The 22744-nt window shown below is 36.9% G+C and overlaps 1 protein-coding gene across 18 annotated transcripts in view; it reads left to right on the top strand.

Annotated features, from left to right (window-relative positions):
* PHACTR4 (phosphatase and actin regulator 4) overlaps positions 1-22744 on the top strand; it is a 143424-nt gene that overhangs the window by 108998 nt on the left and 11682 nt on the right. For 8 of the 18 annotated variants that reach the window (XM_077150608.1, XM_077150625.1, XM_077150619.1 and 5 more), the window contains 8 exons: positions 4834-4861; positions 5818-5991; positions 6550-6630; positions 12964-13128; positions 13638-14033; positions 18175-18772; positions 20504-20691; positions 22043-22196. In XM_077150608.1, the coding sequence (XP_077006723.1) occupies positions 4834-4861; positions 5818-5991; positions 6550-6630; positions 12964-13128; positions 13638-14033; positions 18175-18772; positions 20504-20691; positions 22043-22196 (1784 nt within the window). The remainder of the gene's footprint in view (positions 1-4833; positions 4862-5817; positions 5992-6549; positions 6631-12963; positions 13129-13637; positions 14034-18174; positions 18773-20503; positions 20692-22042; positions 22197-22744) is intronic. The other 10 variants (XM_077150616.1, XM_077150620.1, XM_077150611.1 and 7 more) reach the window with 2 other exon arrangements.

The raw sequence follows: 22744 nt of genomic DNA, 5'->3' as shown, positions 1-22744 counted from the left end.
TAAGCATAATTATAAGTAGGCTTAGCCTATCCTTTGCAGGAATAAGTTTCATATAGGTGAGCCCCAAGATTGAGGACTCAGCGTATTAAATTGGTTGTCCCCATACTTGCGAGAATGGCAGGAATTCCCCAGGTGGATGAAGTTTCCTCCTTTCTCTCCAGTCGCTCCAGGGGGCTTTGAAAATTCTTTTATACTCTCCGCCCAAATTACTCTGAGATGTATCAGGGCAGCACACTAACCTGTACAAACGAACAAGATCTTACTCCCTATTCAAGATTTCATGTAATTATGGTGTTCGAAGAATCATTTTCTTTTGTTCATTTATATATATGCTTGGAATTATAATTATGTATATGCTTTGCCGTTGTTTGAAAGCTGCACTAACCGCTTTGAAAAGCAAAATTAATTTGACATTTTTTCAGTCATAGAAGTTACACATATTTGCTCTAAAAAAATCCTGAAAATGCAGGAAATTAGAAGAAAAACAAATTTTCCATGATTCAGTACCACAAAATACTTCTTCCAACATTTTGTTTTAATTTCTTCCATTCTTTTATTTGACATCTTTTAGCATAGTTTATATAATTTATATATAAATTTATATTTTATTTTTTATTTTTAGTGCTATGGTATAACCATTTTCTTGTAATTAAATACTCTAGAAGCTTAGTTTTAATGGTTGTATATTGTTTTGTGTACATTTTTCAGTTTTTTATTCATATCACTATTATGCATTTAAATCATTTTTGTTATTTGCCATCCTAAATAACACTAACAGGAATAACATTCATCTTCTAAAACTAAGTTTTCTTTTATGAGAACTTGGGCTTTTACTATAGAAAATAGTCTTATGTAATTTATTCAAAGTTGAAATTTAAAAAAATTTAATATGGGCATGAGCCTGTGCTCTATTCTAGTTATACATAATACCTAGTTAGATAATAAAAGGATATGTGCCCAAATGGAATTTGATAATGGGAGACTGATTACTTTTTTATAGAGTGCTCAATGTTGGATTTAGGTCTTTTTTAATGAGTTTTTACATTATTCCTCTATTTTCAGTTTGTCACATTCCCTTCTTGACAATACACTTGGACTTAAGTAGGAAAACTTGATTAGCTGACTCTCCATTATCATTTAATTACTTGAAGATCCTGCTTGCACCTCATATGCAGATGATTTGATGGAATCAGGTTCCTTATAATTTCTTTCTGACGTCAGCATCTTGGATTTGGCTCTTGGGGAAAAGAAGATGATTTCTCTTTTCTCTCCTTTTCACTAGGAATGATTAATTCACTTCTACTTTTAAAAACCTTTTTAGTATCTTTATGATTAAAAAAAAAAGATTTTTAGTATCTTTATGATTTAAATAAAAAGAACATTCCTTTGATTTAATATTTTCTTTCAGCAGGCACCTATGCGAAGAGTTGAGTGGGAAGAACATTATCAACACTTCATTTTAATTTTATGGGTGGTGTTCCTTAGTTGAGTTTCCAGAATACTCTCAGCCTAGTCTCCCTCAAAAGTGCCTTAAAGTATGACTTTGGAGCCTGTCTCTCTCTCCCATATGCTTTATTAACATTGGGAAGAATCTGTCTCAACCAGAAGCAAAATCTGAAGAAATGTAGTGGACTGCAGCTGGTGAAGAAAGACTCCAATACAGAATATGATTTATAAATAAAAGACAAAACAGTAATCTAATGGAAAAATAATACATTGTAATGGTCTAAACTATAAAAGTTGATTGCTATATCCAATTTAAGTACAGATTAAAAAGTCTAAGAGTGAGCACAGTACTTAATAAAAATTTGAATTATAATCAGATGACAAAACAGTTGTTAAATAAAGAAGCTCTAATAAGAAACTTAACTTTAGAATTTGTAACCTTTATAAATTTTGATATTAAGTAGTATTTGAGATGAATACCAAACTGTTACGATAAACTATATAAAATAGAGATTAATACCAGTAATCTAGGTTGTTGTGAGGATTAAATCACATGCCAGCTTTGAAAATCATATTGAAAAAAGTTTTGTTAATGAATGAAACCAGATGTTGGATAGACTTGTAAGATCTCAACTTAATCTTTGTTCTGAAGGCAGCATAATGAAAAATATCAGACTTTGAAGTTAGACTCAGACTTGAATCCCACCTCTGTTGCTTATGCTATGTAACCTTGAGCACATTTCCTTTATCTGCAAAATCAAAAACAATTTAAAATGGGCAAAAAACATGAATAGACGTTTTTCCAAAGAGGAAATGCAGATGTCTTAAAAGCATATGGAAAGATGCTCATCTTCACTAGGTATTAGGGACATGCAAATCAAAACCACAATGAGCTATCATCTCATGCCTACTAGAATGGCCACTCTTAAACAAATAGGAACTCTTATTCACTGCTAGTGGGAATGTAAAACGATATCGCCCCTGTGGAAGATGGTTTGGCAGTTTCTTAGAAAGCTAAGTATAGAGTTGCCTTACAACCTGGTAATCCCACTACTCAGTATATACCCTGAAGAACTGAAAGCAGGGACATGAACAGACATCTGCACACCAATGTTCTTAGCAGCATTACTCACAATTGCCAAAAGATGGAAACAACCTAAATGTCCATCAATTGATGAATGGATAAACAAAATGTGGTATAAACATAATATAATATTATTCAGCAATTTTTATGGACATAGCTGGATTTAAATCTACCATTTTGCTATTTGTGTCATTTGTTCTGTACATCCTTGACTTACTACTTCGAGTTAGTACTTATATTCCTTCCTGAAAATGCAAGGAAACTTATACAAGCAGACATCAAATCAGAAAGGATGTTAATGATTCATACAATATGATTAACTTACTTGCCCTGATAATTGGCACATATAAAACACTACACTCAGCAACTGCAAAATACCACACTTTCTTTCCAAGTGCCCATGAAACATATCATAAATTTGGAAACAAAAATTACAGGCTTTTTTTTTTTTAACTATACCTGAGACTAGGAAACTGGGGAAGACCTTCACAGTTCCTTATGTGTGCACCTTGTTGAGTAGGAAACACTGGAATGGATATTTAAGTCTGTTCTGCTTTAGCCTAGGAGTTGGGCACAGCTAGAGATGATCTGCCTCTGTCTCTTTTAATATGTCAGGTTTCCAGATAATAATCTAGGATTAGATTTATACCTACGACCTCCCTCCTGGAGATTCTGTATTTTGAAAAAGCAATTAGACCAATTTTGTGTACTGGGCAGATTTGGGAGTCACCTAAATAATGTTCTGTTTTTCACATGCAAGGAAAGAGAGAGACTATGAATGAATGAATCAGGAATGGTAAATTAGATCCTACATTAGGAAGTGATCAAATATCCCAGAAGAAATGTGGGAATGGGCTGGAGTAACTATATTTCATTTAAGGACTTTTAAAGACAGGAGCTTACTTACAAATATCTTACCTTCTAACATTTCTAAAGCTTATTGACCATTTTTATTGTAAAAATGTCACACAGCAATAATAACCTTTTTTTCACATTGTTAGTTTTATTTCTTTTAAATTTGGTGTTATCTTCCCTATTACTTTTAACCAAAGAGACATTTTCCTATGTTTCTTTTGGAACTGTGTGAACTTCACTCTATGATAGTTTAGCAGATTAAAGGTTTCATTCCCTCCTCAGCTCTGCAGATAAAGCCCCTGTTTGAGAATGAGTAGTTCATATTACTTAATTCCATTTCTGAGATTACCTCTTTGAAAGCATTATCATTAACATATGTTAAATATATCTGATAAATACTTGGAAAGTCTTCAGTTCCATAATTGAGAGAATACTGTTTTGTTTTGTTTTTAATTTTTATTGTGATAACATATACAACAAAGAATTTCCCATTTAACCACTTTCTTGTGTACAATTCAGTGATATTAATTAAAACAAAACTTGGCACCAATTAAGCAATAACTCCCCATTCTCTAACCACCACCCTGCCCCCAGCCCCTGATAAACTGTAATCTACTTTCTGTCTCTATGTAGTTGCTTATTCTAGGTATATTTCATATAAGTAAAATCATACAATATTTGTCCTTTTGTGCCTGGCTTATTTCACCCAACATAATATCTTCAATTTGCATCCATGCTGTAGCATGTAAGGGAGCATACTTTTTAATTTAAAGCATTGACTCTTGAGAGCAATATCATGTGTTCACCCTAGTGGGGTCCATCCCCAGGTACCGTTGACTTTAATGGTAGTTTACCCTTGAATTGTTATGACAAGGGCTCTTCTAATATCTCTAGCAACTAAACTTTTTTGAATAACGTTCAATGTTTTAGTCAGAATCTAGTGCATTTCATTTAACGTAGTTGAGACCCAGGTTGGGGATGCCCTAGAATAAGTGAGCAACCAGAAGAAAAGAGTCACTGTCCTCTGTCGTCTCCTTCTATTGTACTTTAGTAACCAGGATCCTATTTGCCTAGTCTTTTGGGCACAGCAAACTAATGCATCAGTAGTTATTGCTGTATTCATTCACTCTGATAATTACAGTTGTGTAAATCTGACCTTTATCCTTGGACTTCACAGACTCCAACTGAATCAGTTTCTAAATAATATCAATGCTTTTCAATTTCTTATGAAAAATATCTATCATATTAAAAGGAGAGATTTTTTAGTGCATGTATGTTGTCCCTTTTACCCCACCAAAAGCATTATATGTGAAATAGTTTACAATAAACATGTTAATTGATCATGATATAATACAATATGTGTTTCTTGATGTATTTCTATTACATAGAGGTTCTACTTGAACTCCAGGATTGTTATTCCACATGACTCTTTTTTTCTTCCCCTCTAGACTTCTCCAGAGAACCCTGGGACAGTAGGTGGAGTGCAAAGCTGTATTGTATTGCCTTCCTGCTTTTTTTGTTGCCTTCCTGCCTTTTAATTTTTTTTTTTTTTAATTATTATTCTTGGCCCAGCCTTGGCTGTTCCTTTCTTTGCCATTTAAGCCAACTAACTAAACCTTGCATGTGTGGTCATTACGAAGGTTTTATATGACCTTTCATTTCAATCTTGCAAATTTAACATGTCAGTAATGTTTTTTGTCAAATTCTTAACATACGGATTGTCCCTCAAGCAATGTTGTAATAGGGAATCTATGAAATCTCTCTTCTACCTTCTGTAAAAATCTCCCTCTATTTTAAAGCACTCTCTTTCTAATGCCCACCCCATGCAGCTCCTAGAACTCCAGATCTAACAAGGGCCCATTTGTGTGAAGGAAGAAAATAATCTATAAACAGATTCAAGCAAGGTGTTATCTCTCCCTGAACTACTTATATCCTGAAAGAGGAAGGCAGGGAGAGGACACTGGTTAACAGAATAATGACTCATCACTAATGGTGGACTTCTCTGCTTCAGTGGCCCAGGAGATAGGAGTGTTAGTTGGGAAGGACCTTCCCCCATGCCAAGAGAGTGAGAATGGCAATAGTAATAGGCTGCTTTGGGGTGAGATTTCATATATATTAGGAAGACACTCTTCACCCTTTTTTTGGGGGGGTGTCTTTTAAATTTATTGAGCTGACTGGTTCTGATCATTTTGCTGAATTTTGTTCCAAAATGCTCTCAACTTGATTTGGTTCCTTTTATTCTTTGTAAAATTATCTGTTAGGAATTTTGATGTTTGGTATCCATGTGATGTCAAAGAGTCTATCTGCATGATTTTTTGTCATTGCTCTAATTCCTTCCAACCACCACAGGAAGGCAGGGGAAGGGATATTTAGAGATTTTTCTGAAATAATAAATTGGCTCATTTTCTCCCCTTCTGCTCACTGTGCCACAGAAGAAGCAGGCCAGCTCGCTGCAGACCCAGGCATGGTCATGGACAGTGTGGAAGCTGGTGACATGACTCCTCCCACCAAAAGGAAGAGCAAGTTTTCAGGCTTTGGCAAGATCTTCAAACCCTGGAAGTGGAGGAAAAAAAAAAGTAGTGATAAATTCAAAGAGACCTCAGAAGGTGAGATATTAAAACTTAAATATATGCTCTGAGTTTAAAAGCTCCCTATTTTGAAAGTATATAGCTTTTTCATTCTCTTCCCAAGTCTTTCTGACCTGCTATTTGAAGAGGGAATTTGATCTTTATAAAATTTATCTAAAAGATTCACTAAACCTGTACATTAGAACCTCATTCCCAATTTGGTTTTTTGATGAGATTAAGGATTATCGTTTGGATTGTGATGGAGTTCCTGATTAAACTGTAGCAAATCTAAGATGCTTCTTTTTTCTACTCTGCCCATTTCCTACCCACCCAAAGTTCATCAGAATTTCAATTAAAAAAAGAAAAGGCTACAATTATTTAAGAATAGTTCCTTTTGGAAATGGTACTTTCCCACAAGTGTAGGATGTGAAAATAAATTGTTGTGTTTTTTTAATTTGAAATTAGTTTCTCTGTTCTTTTCTGTCCTGAGAATAAACTTTGAACCACTTAATTCTTTTACCTGTAGAGTTAAAATGTTGAATAAAGTTGTCCTTTAACTGCCATATTTCTGAATGCCGTTTTCCCATTTAATGTTAGTTTTAGAGCGAAAGATATCTATGCGAAAACCCAGAGAAGAGCTGGTTAAAAGAGGGGTTCTCTTGGAAGACCCTGAGCAGGGTAAGTTTACAGATGAATAACATAAACCTCCCTGTGTGCTTGGTCTTTGATCTGTTCTAAGTATTTAAATCTTCTTTCTTCCTTCCTTCCTTTCATTTTATCTTTTTCTTTTTTCTTTTCCTTTTCCTTTCCATCCTTCCGTCCTATTGTTGAACCGGTCTCTTTTAAAAAAAACTGTTGTTCACCCTCCTGTTCTACTGTTTGTCTTATCTAACTGTAGTCTTTATGAAACTGAGTTCTTGGTTAATGTTCCCTGGAGCAAACATTCTTTCTTTGAATACTTTCTTTCTATGAATACTCAGCTTCATGCCAACTGCAATACTAATTATTATTTCCTTTTTTTTTTTTTACCAAATTTGTATGTGTGCCCATATTGCTGCCCTAGTATTATTCTGTCACAAAGATAAAGATCACATTTTGATATATACATCCTCGTTACTGGTTCAGTAATGTCAGAAATCTCCAGTATGTGACTTTTATAAAACAGCTGATGATTAAAGTAAGATTATAGTACATTGGTTACCCTTCATTTTCTCTTCATTAGAGACTCACTTTGTGTGGCTCAAAATCTGAAAGTTAAGGTTTAAAAATATATATTTTGGAGGTTGGGGAAAGGAACCAGACAAATGAAATAATTACATTTGGAGGGTTTGAATCGTGTGAATATACTGCCTATTTTCAACATTAAATTAAGAGATATGCAGGAGATTTATTATCTCAACTAAATAAATACTAAGCTTAGCAGATGCATAAGTAGTGCAGGTGCATGGGTAGTTCAGTGGTAGAATGCTTGCCTGCCATGTGGGAGACCGGCTTGGCTTCAATTCCCAGCCCATGCACCTCCCCAAAGAAACTAAGCGGAACGGATTTCAGAGTTTGGTATGGGTTATAATTCCACAAATTTAGGTTTTTACTTCTAGCTGCTCCAAGACCCTGGAGACTAAAATAAATATCAATGTAATGATTCAGCACATTTACTCATTTGTTGAACTATCTTCTCTGTATAACCCCACCTGTTCCACAACTAACCGTGGCAGTGTGCTTTAAAATTTGTTGCTTCCTTGTAGATATGTTATTTTTCACGATAAAAAAAAATGGCAAAAGAAAAAAACCAAGCAGAGAAAAAAAGTTTGAAGGAAAGATACTCAAGTGTTACTAACGTTGGCAACCTCTGGAGGTTGGGATGGGAATGTGGGTGTTTTCCTTTATTGTTTTTCTGAACTTTTTACATAATTAATAATGGCATATATATATATATAGCTTGTTTTAGTAAGTTTTTTAAAAAAAAATTTCTAGTACAATATATACAACCTAAATTTTCCCCTTTTAACCACATTGTTAATTACGTATTCACAGTGATGTTATTGCCATCACCACCGTCCTTCCATTACCAAACATAAGTTCTGTGCCACTTAAGCATTAACTCCATTCCACCCCACCCGACCTGGCCGCTGGTCACCTGTGTTCTAATTTCTGGCTCTACATATTTACTTATTTTAATTATTTCATATTAGTGAAATCATACAATGTTTATCCTTTGTATAACTTTTTTTTAATGTTTTTTTATTGTTGAAATATAACATATACCAAAAGTAAAAATTAGTTTTAAAAAAAGGATTAATAATTTTCAGAGTACATTTTAACAAATAGTTACAGAACAGATTTCAAAGTTTGGTGAGGGTTACCGTTCCACAACTTCAGGTTTTACCGTCTAGCTGCTCCAAAACACCAGGGGCCAAAAAAAGTATCAATATAGTGATTTACAGTCGTACTCACCTGTTACATATCATCTTCTCTATTTCAACTCCTCCTTTTCCTTTGATTCTACTCCCAGTCTATATTTGAGGTATGCCCATCCTAACTTTTTCATATTGAAATGGGATGACATTATAGGATAGGGAGATGGAATTAGTTGATATTCTTAGAGAGGTTGGCCCCCTGGCTTTCAAGATTTATCTGTCCTAGGAACTCCCTGAAGGTTATAAGTTTCAGAAAGTAAACTTAATGCATGAGACTTTTGTAGAATATCAGTTACAGCTCTAGGTGTTCTTTAGGGTTAACAGTTGGTTCAAGTTTGGCAAACCCAAGAGTAGCCTCCAGAATAGCTTTTTGAGTCCATATGAACTGTCTTAGCCACTGATACCTTATTTTGTTATATTTTTTTCTACCTTTTGGTCCAGAGGGCATTGTGGATCCTGCAGTATCAGGGCCAGGCTCATCTCTGGGAGTCATCTCACATGCTTTCAGGGAAACTTTCACCCCTGGCTGTCCTGTCCCACATGGTTGCTGGGGGCTAATATTTTTCCTTACAGAGTTGGATTTAGAGAGAGAGAGACCACATCTGAGCAATGAAAGATCTTTCTTGGAAGCAGCTCTTAGTCATAATTATAAGTAGTCTTAGTTTCTCTGCTACAGAAATGAATTTCATGTGGGCAATCCTCAAAACCAAGGGTGTGGCCTATTTTCTTAGGAGTCCTTAATGTTTGAGAGAGTACAGGCTGTCCCAGATGGAGAAATTTAATAGTTCCATATTTTTTCTCTAGTTCTACAAGGGACTCTACCAGTGCTTTTTAATTATCAGCCCACCATAGCTAAGGATGTATCTGGGTATTACGTTAAGCCATAGTGAATAATAAGGCGTCGTTCTTGTTCTAGGTTCTGTGCATTTAGGTTGTTAAAATGAGCTTTCCAGGCAGGTTGATATAGATTGTGTGTTATGTTAGATTGTGTGTTATGTTAAATTTGGTTCTAGACACAATTACGGTCTCTGCTTTTAGTCTTATTTAATAGGTGAAGCTCTGGAATACATATACAGTCATCCTTTGCCCTGTATTTTGGATTGCCTTAGTTCCTAATAGATCAGCTTCGTTTCTTATCTCTAACTGAAGTCTGATCTCTTTTTTTAGTCACTGTTAAAATTGCTGTACAAAGCAATGATAACTTTCAGAGCTGCAGAATTCCAGCTCTGACTATTAGGTGTCACAGAGATATTCAACATTCCAGGGAAATACCAGGTTATACACATATAGCCCAACATCTCAGAATCTAGAAATATTCATACAACTCCAGACTAAGTGTGACTGCTATATGAGCTTACAATCTAGGCTCCAGTTTTCTTATAAGTATTTTCTGAAAGAAACCATACTGTATTTGTTATTTTGCTTCTGGCTTATTTTGCACAGCATTATGTCCCTAAGGTTCATTCACTTCATTGCGTATCTCACGACTTCATTCCTTTTTGTAGTTGCACAATATTCCACCATATGTATACATCACAGGTCGTCATTCTGCTTCTCAAAGTCATTGTGCCTTTCGGCCCCTCCATTTACTGGGCATCGTGGATAATGTCCAAAATAAACAATTCATGTCTCACAGTGTTCTCACTCAGTTGTACAATCATCAGCAGTCTCAATTCTGGAGTTTTCATTGGTCCAAAGAGAAAAAAAGCTGATAAACACAGCCTTACCAAATTTCAAATCTAAACCTCCCCCATCTGTGGTCCCCCCCCCCCAATTGTTAGCCCCTGATATTACTGTGGTACTGTTGATGTCTTCCTATTAACTATAGGCCATAGCATGTCATATTAGTTTTCCCCCATACCCTCTATTATTGACTCATTGTACAATGAAGCAGTTCATATAAGAACTTATTTATAATTGTAGAGTTAATTGGTGCAATACATGACTCTATACAACCCTTTTTAATCATAGTCACCTTCAATATGGCAATGTTTCTTATTACCCCACTAATGAACTACTGTCACTGCTATCTGTTCCCTTACATTTAAATTCAACCTCATTGGGGAACCATTCTCCCATCTGTAGTTTCTGTGTATGTCTAAGTCCCCTATATTTTACTTTGTAAGCCTCTGAGTTTATCAGAGTTAGATAGTAAGATCATACAGTATCTATCCTTCTGTGGCTGATTTATTTCCTTTGTATAACTTTCTAATGAACAAAAAAACTGCATTGTACTTGAGGTCAGAAATATCAGAAAGAGTTAAAAAATATATCCTTTTTCAGGCTATGAAGTGTTGAAAGACTCCAGTAGCTCCAGTGTTTCTCTATCAGTATGGAATTTTTACAGTATGTTTTTTTTTCTGTTTAATGCCATCATCCATTCATGACTGTTTTTGTAATATATTCCAAGGTATATTAGTGGTTAACTACAATCATAATGTCTCCATTGCGTCACCTTTGGTCCTTGCTTTTCCAGTCTTCTTTCCATGCCCTCTTCTGTCTCTCACTTTTCTTGGTCCCTTATCACAAACCCTATACACTACTTCTTTCTTGTTTTTCGCCTTCGTTCAATCACTTTTGCCCTGTTCTTCCTATTAGCTCTTGATTCAAGTTGGTTTTAGCTTGAAAAGTTCAAAGGCCAAAATGAGCTGCAGCTACTGGGTGGGATGCCACTCTGCCAACCAAAGAACTGACCTGAGTATTTTCTGCATCAAGAAATTTAGGAATGGACCTCAGCGCCTGACTTGTTTATTGCTAGTTTGAACTTTGAAATTTTCTTAGTACCTCAAAGAAGACATTGTTTATACATTTGACTATATCCTAAAATATTTAATAAATTTTTTGGGTTTGGGGGAGGCATTTGTAGATATTGAAGTCAGATTCTACTTATACTCCATTATATTAGCATGCAGAAACCCTTTGCATTAGAGATAAGAAATGACATTTCAAAGTAGACATTCCTGGTTAAATAACTTGAGAAATAACTGGTCATTTTTGCATGTCTTTTACTACTGTATGCTGAGTAGATACTGATGAGTAGGGTGTCTTTTCATTATATGGTTATCAAAAATAGTACTCTTTGTTGGCTTTGAAATCATTCCTTCCTTGCTTTATAGTCTAGAAAGTCCTATTTTTGTTAAAGCAGGGCTATATTAACATAAGCAGTAACTTACTACTTTACATAGTTGTCATATTGCCCCTCCCCTTTTTTAGAGTAAGAAAGTAGATTATCAGAATACTTAAGCTTTAGAAGTACGTTTTCAATTAGTACTTATTTACCTCAGACTGCTTACTAGTTTTAGCCCAAGCTCTACCTCTTCCTGAGATTACAGGAGGAATGATAGTCTGTCTAATTTCCTAGTAGAAAGAAGAAAAGTAACTTTCATTTGGTAGATGCTTGATGTTGGTTGGAGTAAGGGTTACTGGTCTATGAGAACTCCAGGGAGCAACTCAAGGGACACTAAAATTATGTTACCCCAAAATATTTCACTATGGAAAGCAAAGAAGGACACCATCTAGAAAACAAGATAGTCCCATCACCATAACACTAGAAGGTGAGGCAGACTTTGGTTTCTAATCTTAGTTTTTCATTTCTGTCCTCAAAAAGATTCTAGGAAATCTCAGCAGTAACTGGGAAAGCTTATTAAGCTGCTCAATGAAGGAATCTCACCAATCATTTTCATAGTGGTAGGTGGTCACTACAGGTTGACCTCCAGGCCTCCAGCCCAGTGATCCTTCCTACAGTTTAGCTTGTAGGATTTATGATGTATATCATGTTTACTTCCTATCAATCAGTAAATTCTGCCCCTTTCTCTCTACTCCTACTGCCCTTAGTCAGCCTCTGATATTTCTTGCCTTGATTCTGTAGTAAGACATTATTGGTTTTCCTGCTCCAATCTCTGCCCCTCTATAATCCATTCTCCTCACAGCCCTCAGAGTTAACCCTACTTCTCATCCTTTCATGGCTTCTTTTTTACCTACAAGATTAAGTCCAGGATCCTGAACATGGCATTTGGTATCCTTCATAGTCCTTATTGCCTACCTTTCCAGTCCCACCCATACCCATTTCTTATGAGAAGCTTATTCTCCTACCTGAAAAACTAATACCCAAACATATTGAATAATTTCACCCTTTTATATATTCTTTCTGCCTGGATTATCTCTCATCATCATTTCATTGGTATGATAGCTCCTATTCCTTTGGGATCCAGTTTAGATGCCGCTTACTATGAAACTTTTCTAACCCCACTACTATGCCAGGAGAACTGCTTCTTCTTGATTCCTGCTTGGCAGTACATACATTATAACACGTAATATTTTTCATTGTAATTACTTACATATAATGCATTGTCTTATCCACCTAGGTTTCCTAACATATAGCAAGGCACATAAGAAGAAATCAAGTGTTAATTGGAAAGAAAAATTGTTTATTTCTATTATTATTATTATAAGGATCCAAATAATCTCAAACTAAATAATAAACTAAGATCAGGAAGGAGAAGAAGGGGAAAAAAGAGATTAGAAATCTCCAACTCTTTTTCTTATTTGACCAGAACAGTTCCTTCCATTTACTCTTTCCTTTTTGGCCTTGCAGGTGGTGAGGATCCAGGGAAGCTGAGCCATTCCATGTTGAAGAATGGCCATACCACCCCCATTTGGGCTGCCACATCTTCCAGTCCAGTCCAAGTGGAAGAAGAGCCAGAAAGAATAGCAAGTCATAGGAAACCTGCTCCAGAAGAGGAAGCAAAAAAGCGACTAGGTAAGAAACCTTGGGTCTTGCCGTGGAATAATCACTCTTATTTACCTAAGGGGTTTGGAGAAGAACAGGGAGAAATAAAATCTAAAGGGAATTCAGTTCTCCTGTAATAGTTCCATAGCTAACTGTAACTTCAAATGGGATTTTACCACTATTCTATCATTTACAAAATACCTAAATTTGTAATTCTCGAGGAGAGAAGAGGATGTTAAATATTCCTGTAGGACTTTTTCAGGCTACACTTCTTCCTCCACCCAAGGGATTCTGGTGTGTTTCCTCCGGTAGACTCTTGTGTGACAAGTCACCACCACAATGAGCCTCTTTTACTGACTGGGAAAATCCTATATTCCTCAATATGTTAAGGTTAGAAAACACTGAGAACTGTTACTTGTAAACTAATCTATAAATTGAATTAATGATGAAGTTGATCATAAGTCTGTAGATGAATTAGCTTATTCAGTCTCTTATTTTTCTCTCTTGCCTTTTAAATCACATCTGTTATTATTGTACAGGGTCAACTGGAAGCCAGCCTAATTCTGAAGCAGAGTCTGTTCCTGAGAATGTACCCAAACAGGCTTTACTTCCCCCCAAAAGACCTTTGTCCACTTCTCACGAAGCAAACGAAGGGCATGCAAAGGATGCCACTTCCTCTGGCAGCACTGCAAGGTCCATCTCCTTCACCTCTGCCTCTTCTACCACTACAGTACCTGCTGTCACCACTACTGCCATGAACCTAGCAAAGACTGTTAATTCCTCTGTCACCCCTTCCCCAGCACCCGGGACTCTGCCTGCTGCTTCTGCCAGCACTAACACTACTGCTACCCCAAGCCTGACCCATATGGTCCCTGCCAAGCAGCCTCCTATCCCTCCCCCTAAACCAGCTCACAGAAATAGCAATCCTGTCATTGGTGAGTCTTTAAGCTTTCTATGGTGGTTTTTTGTTTGTTTGTTTGTTTTGGAATGGTTATGTTATTGGATAACTAGTGCAGTACTGATTTGGTCTGAGATGGTTCTCTATATCTCACCCCTTTGAATGATTGCAGTATGGGGAAAAGCAGATGTCTGTGAATAGAAACAGGCTGGGATCAGATCACTAAAATTAGGTACAATTTTGGGGGAATTAATTCCCATTTTTCTAAAACCATGTTTCAGAAAAGCTCTGTAGATTTGGAAAACTGTGTATGTGACCACAACATATGTGACCTGCATAGAATTATCTGTGATTTACTGGAAAGATAAAATAATGTCAGAGCTGAAAAGGGGCAAGGCACACTTTACAAATAAAAAGTTTAATCTACTTTATAAACTACCAGTGTCCTCCGTCAGCATAAGTAAGCCTAGTAGATCAAAAGGAAAAATGTTCACATAGATGCCAGTGTAACTTTTGATTCATTGTCTGGCAGTGGGGAAACTACAGAAGATTAAAATCATGTTTTCTCTTGGAGAGATAAAAAAGCTGCACTTATTAAAATAAGTGGTGGACTTGGGATCAAAAACACCTTGCAGGCCAAGGGGAGGAACAGAGACATTAAAAGATGCCTAATAAAATAAGGCATCAGCGACCAAATGAGATCAAATGGAGTAGAGAGGCTACTCTGGAGGCAAATCATATATAAAATAGTGCTGATTACCATGGTTTGCTAAGCGCCCACCAACTAGTTGACTCTTGAGAAGACCTAGGGATCAAACTGAGACTATAAAGGTTTCATGTATTAAGTTTGCTTTCCTAGAGGGTTCCTAGATCAGATAAATCCTGAAACCCAGAGGGACCAGCCTCTCCAAGATTATTAATTAATTATATCCCCCATCCTTTAGTCTCAACATGAAAAAGTTAGAATGGGTATTATCTAGGGATCCTTATAGATTGGAAGAGGGATTGGGAAGAAGGAGGAGGTAGAACAGAGAGAATAGATTTTAACAAACGTGTATGGCTGCTGAATATTAATATTCCGTCTAGCCTCCAGTGTTTAGAAGCAGCTAGAAGGAAAAATCTGAGATGGTGGAATAATAGCCCAGGACAAACTCTGGAATCTGTTCTGTAACTACTTGTTGAAGTGTGCTTTGGAAATTACTGCTTTTTTTCTTTGCTTTGTATATATATTTTACAATAAGAAATGTAAAAAAATTATAATAAGTAGTAGAAAGTAGGGACAGTAGTAAATTCTTTTGTTTCATGAGGTTTTTTATTTATCTTCAAGTCTTATTTAGGTCTATTTTATTTACATAAATGCATACTTTAGAAGAATTTTCAAGGAAAGGAGGGAGAACTAATGAGTGCTTCAGCACTAATGAAAGTTGCTGATATTTAATGTAGTTTTTCGAGAAAAATGATAGTAGGCTTATTACTGCTTAAAGTTCTTATTAATGGTTGAATGGAAGAATTAAAAGTATGCTCTTTAAATGGCCAGTAACACCAAGCTGGATGGGATGACTAGAACCTTGAAAAACTGGCTTAGAATTCTTTGTAAGTATGACAGGTTGGAATAGCTTGATAAAAGCAAAACAAAGATTATTATTATTGTTATTGATTGTTATTATCATCACCTTAGATGGATTGTGTTGCCTTGTCTCTCAAGAACTTGAGGAACTTTCATGTACTTTTTATCAAAACTTCCTTGTGAAGTAGGAAGCTGATTTTTGTCTGTTACATAGATGAGGCAACTAGAGCATGAAGAAGTTAGGACTCACTCAAGGTTGCAGTTACTGAGAGCAGAAACCAAACACAGGCTTTTCAACTCTCAAGTCCAAACCTTTCTATATTAGTGTTCTCAAACTATTGTCTAGACAGCTGTTTTTTTTGTCAGAATCACTTGGAAGGCCTGTTAAATCATAGTCTGGGTTTGGGGCCTGAGAAATTGCAATTCTCATAAGTTCCCAGGTGATGCTGATGCTGCTGGTCCAAGGACCTCACATTGAGAATACTACTCTAGCCCAGTGATTCCCCACCTTTCTCAGGGCAAGGTCACATATACAATAATAATAAATGAACAATACCTTGGACTAAACTGCAGCAGTCACTCGACCTGAGGTTCATAGTCCAAAGCAGTAGGCTCTGTGACTGAAGGTACCAACATCAGTCCACAACCAGTCGTGTGCAGAAGGAGAAATACAGGTCAGTTCATAGAGCTTTTAATAAAGTTAAATAGACTTGATTAAAGGACTATCTTTTATTCTGAAGTTATGACCTTTCTAAGTCTTTGATGTTAAAATATCATTTCTTTCATGAAAGGAGAGTAATCACGGATGGTTTATTTAATATCAAGCCTTACTTGGAAATATTAAAAATTGACAACCTGAAATTTGAAGAATTGACAACCTGAAATTTGTCAACAAATTTTTTTTTATTGGTCCATGAAATCCACAGGTTTGGAACCACAGCTTTTGACAGAGCTACTGTCTCCTAACAGGCATAACATAGGTATTAGTACTAAGGAAAGACTACCATAAATAATGAAACAAGTGAAAAAAAATTTAAGTCCTCTCAGAAACATTATGGCATTTTCCCCACAGAACTACAGTCAGATGCTCTCGTCAGGGTACAGGTACCAGAGTTCACTTCCTTGACAGCCTGGGGTATGCCCACTTTAGACTACAAAATATAATTTACCTTATCAATTCAGAAGTTAAAATACTCAAAAAGGTTTTAACTTCTGTCAAGGTTAAGTTTTGTTATAGATTAAATAAGTAACTGCTCTTTTTCAAGCAACAAAACTGTCTCTTTCATTCATCTCAAAACTCAGCTTTTTAGAATTGTGTGTGTATATGGCGTGTTCTTCTAGAAAATCCTTTTTACAGTGCACTTACAGTATGCCATTAAAACATTATCAGATTTGCTAGTCTTTTGCTTTGACTGTCCCCGAGGTAATGAGATTTAGGACAAGTAAATTTTGATCTCAGGAACACTTGAGGTGCTGCTGCTCTCTATGAAAGGCTTATAGGGCCGTTTGAGGATATCAGGTGGACCAAAATGAGAGGTTTCCGTGGAAGGTGAGAAGTTGATGATCAAAAGAGCTACTATTTAATTGTTCTCCAAGGTTGGCTCCTACATGATAAATAATATTCCTCTTCTTACAGGCCTTTTGGGTCCCTTCAAAAAGACTTTGCTGACTCAGCAACTGGTTTTGGGGTCAGTCTGGCTTTGGGGTATTATGCAGGGAGGGATGCAGACTGTCATAATACAAGGAGGGAGCCTCTTCCAATAAACACGTGCTAGTCACTGTGCATGGCCCTGTGAATATCCTGATGGAGACAAGGGTTGTCCTGCTATCAAGGAGGTCATTAGTGTAGGAGGAAGTGAAGATGTGGGATGGGGCACAAAGGAACAAAGATATGGACGCTAATAAAGAGCAAAGACAGTGGGATCTAGAGAATGGAGCAATAGCCTCAAAGTCAGGAGCTCTAGATGCTAGCTGAGTCCATATCAGTTTGTAATATGAGCTTGGGCAAGTCATCTAACTTCTGTGGCCTCAGTCTTTCCTTCTGTAAAATGGTAGAGATTATTTGTTTTCTCTCCTGCCACATCAGATGGTATAAGGAGAGTGTGAAGTCAAGGAGAGAAAAGTATTTTTATTTTTTCAAGACCTTTTGCTATAAAAGTCCAAAATGTCATTATTGATTTTTTCATAATACAAAGCTGAAGTATGTAGATATCATTATATAATTAGAAAATGAAACCTTGCCCAATAATGTTTTATTATTGCTGTCCAATAAAGACAGTGTGAAATTTTTTATTCTTATTTTTCTGTCTCTGTTTATATTCCATACACCAAGATCAAGTCATAAAAAGTTGTCATATCCTCATAGCAAAGACGTAAGAAATTTCTCACTGCAGTATTAAGGTAGTAGTTTTCCCCTATACATTTATTAGGTTGTTAACACAAATTTTATTTCAGGTTGGAATATCTGGAAATGGCATAGCCATGAAATGATATAATTTGCTTGAAAGATTAAGACTGAGCTCAGCTCTAATTCTAGGCCTGGGGCTGGCCCCTCAAAGCATTTGAGATTGTAAAACCATGTTAAATCGAGGTATTATTCTATCTTTTCCAGCTGAACTGTCCCAAGCAATGAACAGTGGAACATTGTTATCAAAACCATCCCCACCCTTACCACCTAAGAGAGGCATTCCATCAACCTTGGTACCCACCTCGGAGTCTGCTGATGCTGCCACCACAAAAGCACCAAGTGATCAAAGAGAGAAGACTACTTGCTCTCTGGGCTCCATACCTCTGCTGATGATCCCTCCTCCCTCTCCATCCCCCCCACTGCCTACTCATATACCTCCAGAGCCCCCACGATCCCCTCCACTCCCTACCAAGACTGTTCAAGTTGTGCCAGAAATTGTGCTTCCACCTTCCTTAGACCTACCCCAAGAAGTCCCTCAGCAGGAAGATCAGAAAAAAGAAGTACCCAGGAGGATGTTGGATCAGAGCTTTGGGGAGCCCCATGTACCCTCTAGGTTGCCCCCACTCCCATTGCATATTCGAATCCAGCAGGCCCTGACCAGCCCACTGCCCATGACTCCTCCCTTGGAGGGCTCTCATAGAGCTCATTCATTGCTCTTCGAGAACAGTGATAACTTTTCTGAGGACAGCGGTATGCTGGGTCGAACCAGGTCACTTCCCATCACTATTGAAATGCTGAAAGTGTGAGTGCCTTTGAAGCTTGCCTCCTGTTTCCCTTCTTTGCTCTAGGTAGCCCTATTTGAAAAAAAAATTATAAAATGAAAATGTGAGTAAATTTAAAGAAAAAGGAATACTCTGCCAATAGGATAAGTTTCCGACTTTGGGCTTCGTTTTATTTTACACTACTGATTTCTATAACATTTTATTCCATGGCTTAGTGTTCCATGAAGGTAAAAAATTACAGACTTGTGTACCTCAAAATTAAAACTATTGGAGCAGGCCACGATGGCTGAACAAGGCAGAGTTCTTGCCTGCCATGCTGGAAACCTGGGTTTGATTCCTGGTGCCTGCCCATGAGAAAAAAAAAAAATTGAAACTACTAGTTTTATATGACTCCTGAGAAGCAGTATAACATGGTACATTGGCCTTGAAGTAAGATAATCCTGGATTCCAATTACAGCCCTACCATGAATTTACGAGTTTGTGATAGCGTACCTACGTAACCTTTCTGCTCTTTAGTTGTCTTATCTGTAAACGGGAATAATACCTACCTTGAAGTCTTGTTGCAAGAATGAAATTAGACAAATTATGTAAAGCACTAGTGGCTGCCATACAGGCTTGATAAAGAAAGACAAGGGAATTCTAAAATATATTTCAGCATCACAGTCTCACAGGCTGGAACTGGTCCTGTTCTGTCCTTCATCTGTCCCTAAACATTGGGTCTATTCATACCAACATAGGTACTTAGACCTATTTTGAGCTTTTAGGGTTAAGACAAACTGTAACTAAAGATTGATACTTTTGGCAGATTGAAGATTTGATAACTAAAGAATTGTCATAAGAAAAACTGTTGAAGCATTCTACATCTTGTTTTGCCATAATGTTAGTAGTTACTGGAATTATTTATTTCACATCCTGGAAATCAACAGTTTAGGAGTTTGAAATAGACTGTAAATTGTGGTTTTATGCCTCCAGATTGCAGGGCCAAGAGAGACACATTAGTTTTCATCTTTACTTCTGTTTGCTTCCCTGGATTAGATTATCATTTTGTCCCTTATTAAATCAAAGGTAGATGAATTATATGAATTTATTTCCCAATTTGGGAACTAAAGTTAATACATTAATTGATTATGTTCTCTGCACCAGAATCTTTGTTTCATTTGTACATATCTCAGCACCTCTCATTGATCAGCAAATTATTTCACATTTTGGTTATTTTGTAGCTAGTTAATAACTAGGAAGGGAACAAAAAAGGCACAGGAGTAGCTAATATAGAAACAAAGTTCATTAACTAAACATCGAGCACTCATAACTAATAGCTTGTAACCTTACTCAGAAACAGTATATTCTAATTTTGTTTCTAACAGTCATGATGGTCTGATTGCTTACCAAGTGGTTTTGGATTGGTAGTGTGGAATCTGAGGAAGCAGATGGAAAAGAATAAAAAAATCTATTCAATTCATAATTTGAAAACAAAAAATAAAGGCACGTGGAGTAAATATTTTTGTTGTATTTTCTGTGTGCCAGGTACAGTGTTAGTTGCTGTACAGTCTTCTCAATTAATCAGACCAGAGAAAACTTTCATCTCAAATGTAGGTCATCAGGGGACAGGCCTCTAGATTAGTAGTTATGTAAAAAGTTTCTTAAATTGTTAAGGAAGGGAATTATAAATTGATTTCATTCATAGACTTTGCCTTGCAAATCACTTATCCCTTTTGTTTCTGAAAAGAAAATATAATTATGTTAATTTTCAGTCCAGACGATGAAGAAGAAGAGGAGCAGATCTGCCCCTGTGCATTCAGTGAAGACCTGGCATCTACCTCAGTTATGCCTAAACTTCCGCAGTGTCTGCAGGAGGAAGCAGAAGGGAAGGAGAGTGACTCTGATTCAGAGGGTCCTATTCAGTACCGAGATGAAGAGGAAGAAGATGAAAGCCAAAGCAGTAAGAGAGGGAGGGAAAAGCAAAAGAGAGAATTATTTTATACAAAGCTACTTGCTGGTCTAACAAGGATAAAATTAATGGAATCAGGCACCCTCTCCCGTCAGATCACTTGGCTAGCTGGTGGTTAGAAGCCACTGTGAAAGACTCCTTGTCTCTGCTATCAACACACTATTTTAACCAGCCAGTGAGAGAAGTATGTAGACTGAATAATTCAGGTTTTTGTTTTTGATTGAAAAGCTATTCATTCTTCAAGTGTTTAGAAATGAGTGAAACGTGTTTCCATTAAATATGGAATAGAGCAAAACTGATACATGAGCTATGTTAAAAAGACAAAAGTGAAGCTTTCCTTAGTATTCTAGTTTGAAAGCTGCTGAAATGCTACATACAGAAACAGAACGGCTTTTAAAAAAGGGAATTTATTAAGTTGCAAGTTTGCAGTTCTAAGACTATAGAAATGTCCTATCTAAGGCATCCAGGAAAAGATACCTTGGTTCAAGAAGGCCAATGATGTTCAGGGTTTCTCTCTCAACTGGAAAGGCACATGGCAAACATGGAAGTCTGCTAGCTTTCTCTCAAGGCTTCTTGTTCATAAAGCTCTCCTGGGGGCATATTCCATCTCCAAAGGTCTCTGGTTGTGTGGGCTCTCAAGCTTTTTCCAAAATGGTTCCCTCTTAAAGAGCTCCTGCAAGCAAGCCCACCTTGAATGGGTGGAGACACATCTCAATGGAAACCATCTAATCAAAAATTACCACCCACAATAGGGTGGGACACATCTCCATGGACACAATCAAAACGCTCCCACCCAACAGTATTGAGTGAAGATTAAAGAACTTGGATTTTCTGGGGTACGCAAGAGATTTAAGCCAACACATGTAGTCTAATGAATTATATTCGTGGGACAATGCACGCATACACACACATGCCTACACATCCCTATGAATAGTAGGAATCCTGATTCCTAAAAGTGGGAAAGCAGCTTGAAAAATGATATATTATGAAAGTATTCATGCAAAAAGCCATTTTGTTGTAATTCAGAGGGCTGTCCCATGTTTAGATTACCTCTCCTCGAGCAACTCTTAATAAGGAGAAAAATATGAGGATGGGTTGGAAGAGAGAAGATATCTTTGGCTTATCTGAGCCCATCTGGCTTAAAAGAATTTTAGATGTCTTTAGCCCCTCCCCCTCGCCACACATCTATTCTGTGTTTGGCTAGATCATATGAGGTCAAGTAGGAAGCCAGGAGTTACACTGTATTATCTTTGTTCAGGCTCTTGCCTTGCTCCAGGTAAGGTGTTGACCCTTTGGTGTCAAGCCTCTAGCATCTACATTTCTTTCTCCCCCCTATGCAAAGATGCTCTGGCCAACAAAGTGAAGAGGAAGGACACACTGGCAATGAAGCTGAACCACAGACCCAGTGAACCAGAATTGAACCTGAATTCTTGGCCCCGAAAAAGTAAGGAAGAGTGGAATGAAATACGGCACCAAATTGGAAACACACTAATTCGGTAGGCCTTTGTTTAGATTGATTTGATTTGATTATACCAGCATATGAATTTGAGATTTGCTTTGTGGTGGAGCATTCATTTATCTTTTGTTTGTCTGTTTTTAATTTTAGAAGTAGTTAAAATACATGTTGGACACAGTTGGGTATCCTCTAAGAACTTGGAAATTAAGGAACTGGATGGCTCTCAGAGCTTTAAACATGAATTTAGACATATGGTTTTACAAAAGTATACAGGAAATCAGGGTGGTTCCAGGACAGCAAGATTCCTCTGTTACTTTTTTATCTGGTTCCTCAACTATCAGGTGCCAACTTAGTAAAAAAGATCACACCCATATTTCTCATATCCATTTTGTGTTCCATGTAACTGCCTCCTTTCAAAATCTTAGTGTATTTTTCAAGTCAGCTGGAACCAAAAGCATAGGGAAGACTGAATACAGACAAGCTTCCCATAAACTCCAGGTGTAGATAGGTGTTTGCCCACGCAGGTTTCTTCTGCAGAGAAGAAAATATAACCCTTGACGTATTCCCTGCACTAAGGTTGTTCATTAA

The sequence above is a fragment of the Tamandua tetradactyla genome, chromosome 2, assembly GCF_023851605.1.
Source record: "Tamandua tetradactyla isolate mTamTet1 chromosome 2, mTamTet1.pri, whole genome shotgun sequence".
Lineage (NCBI taxonomy): Eukaryota > Metazoa > Chordata > Mammalia > Pilosa > Myrmecophagidae > Tamandua > Tamandua tetradactyla.
This window is presented reverse-complemented; position numbering and strand designations above follow the sequence as displayed.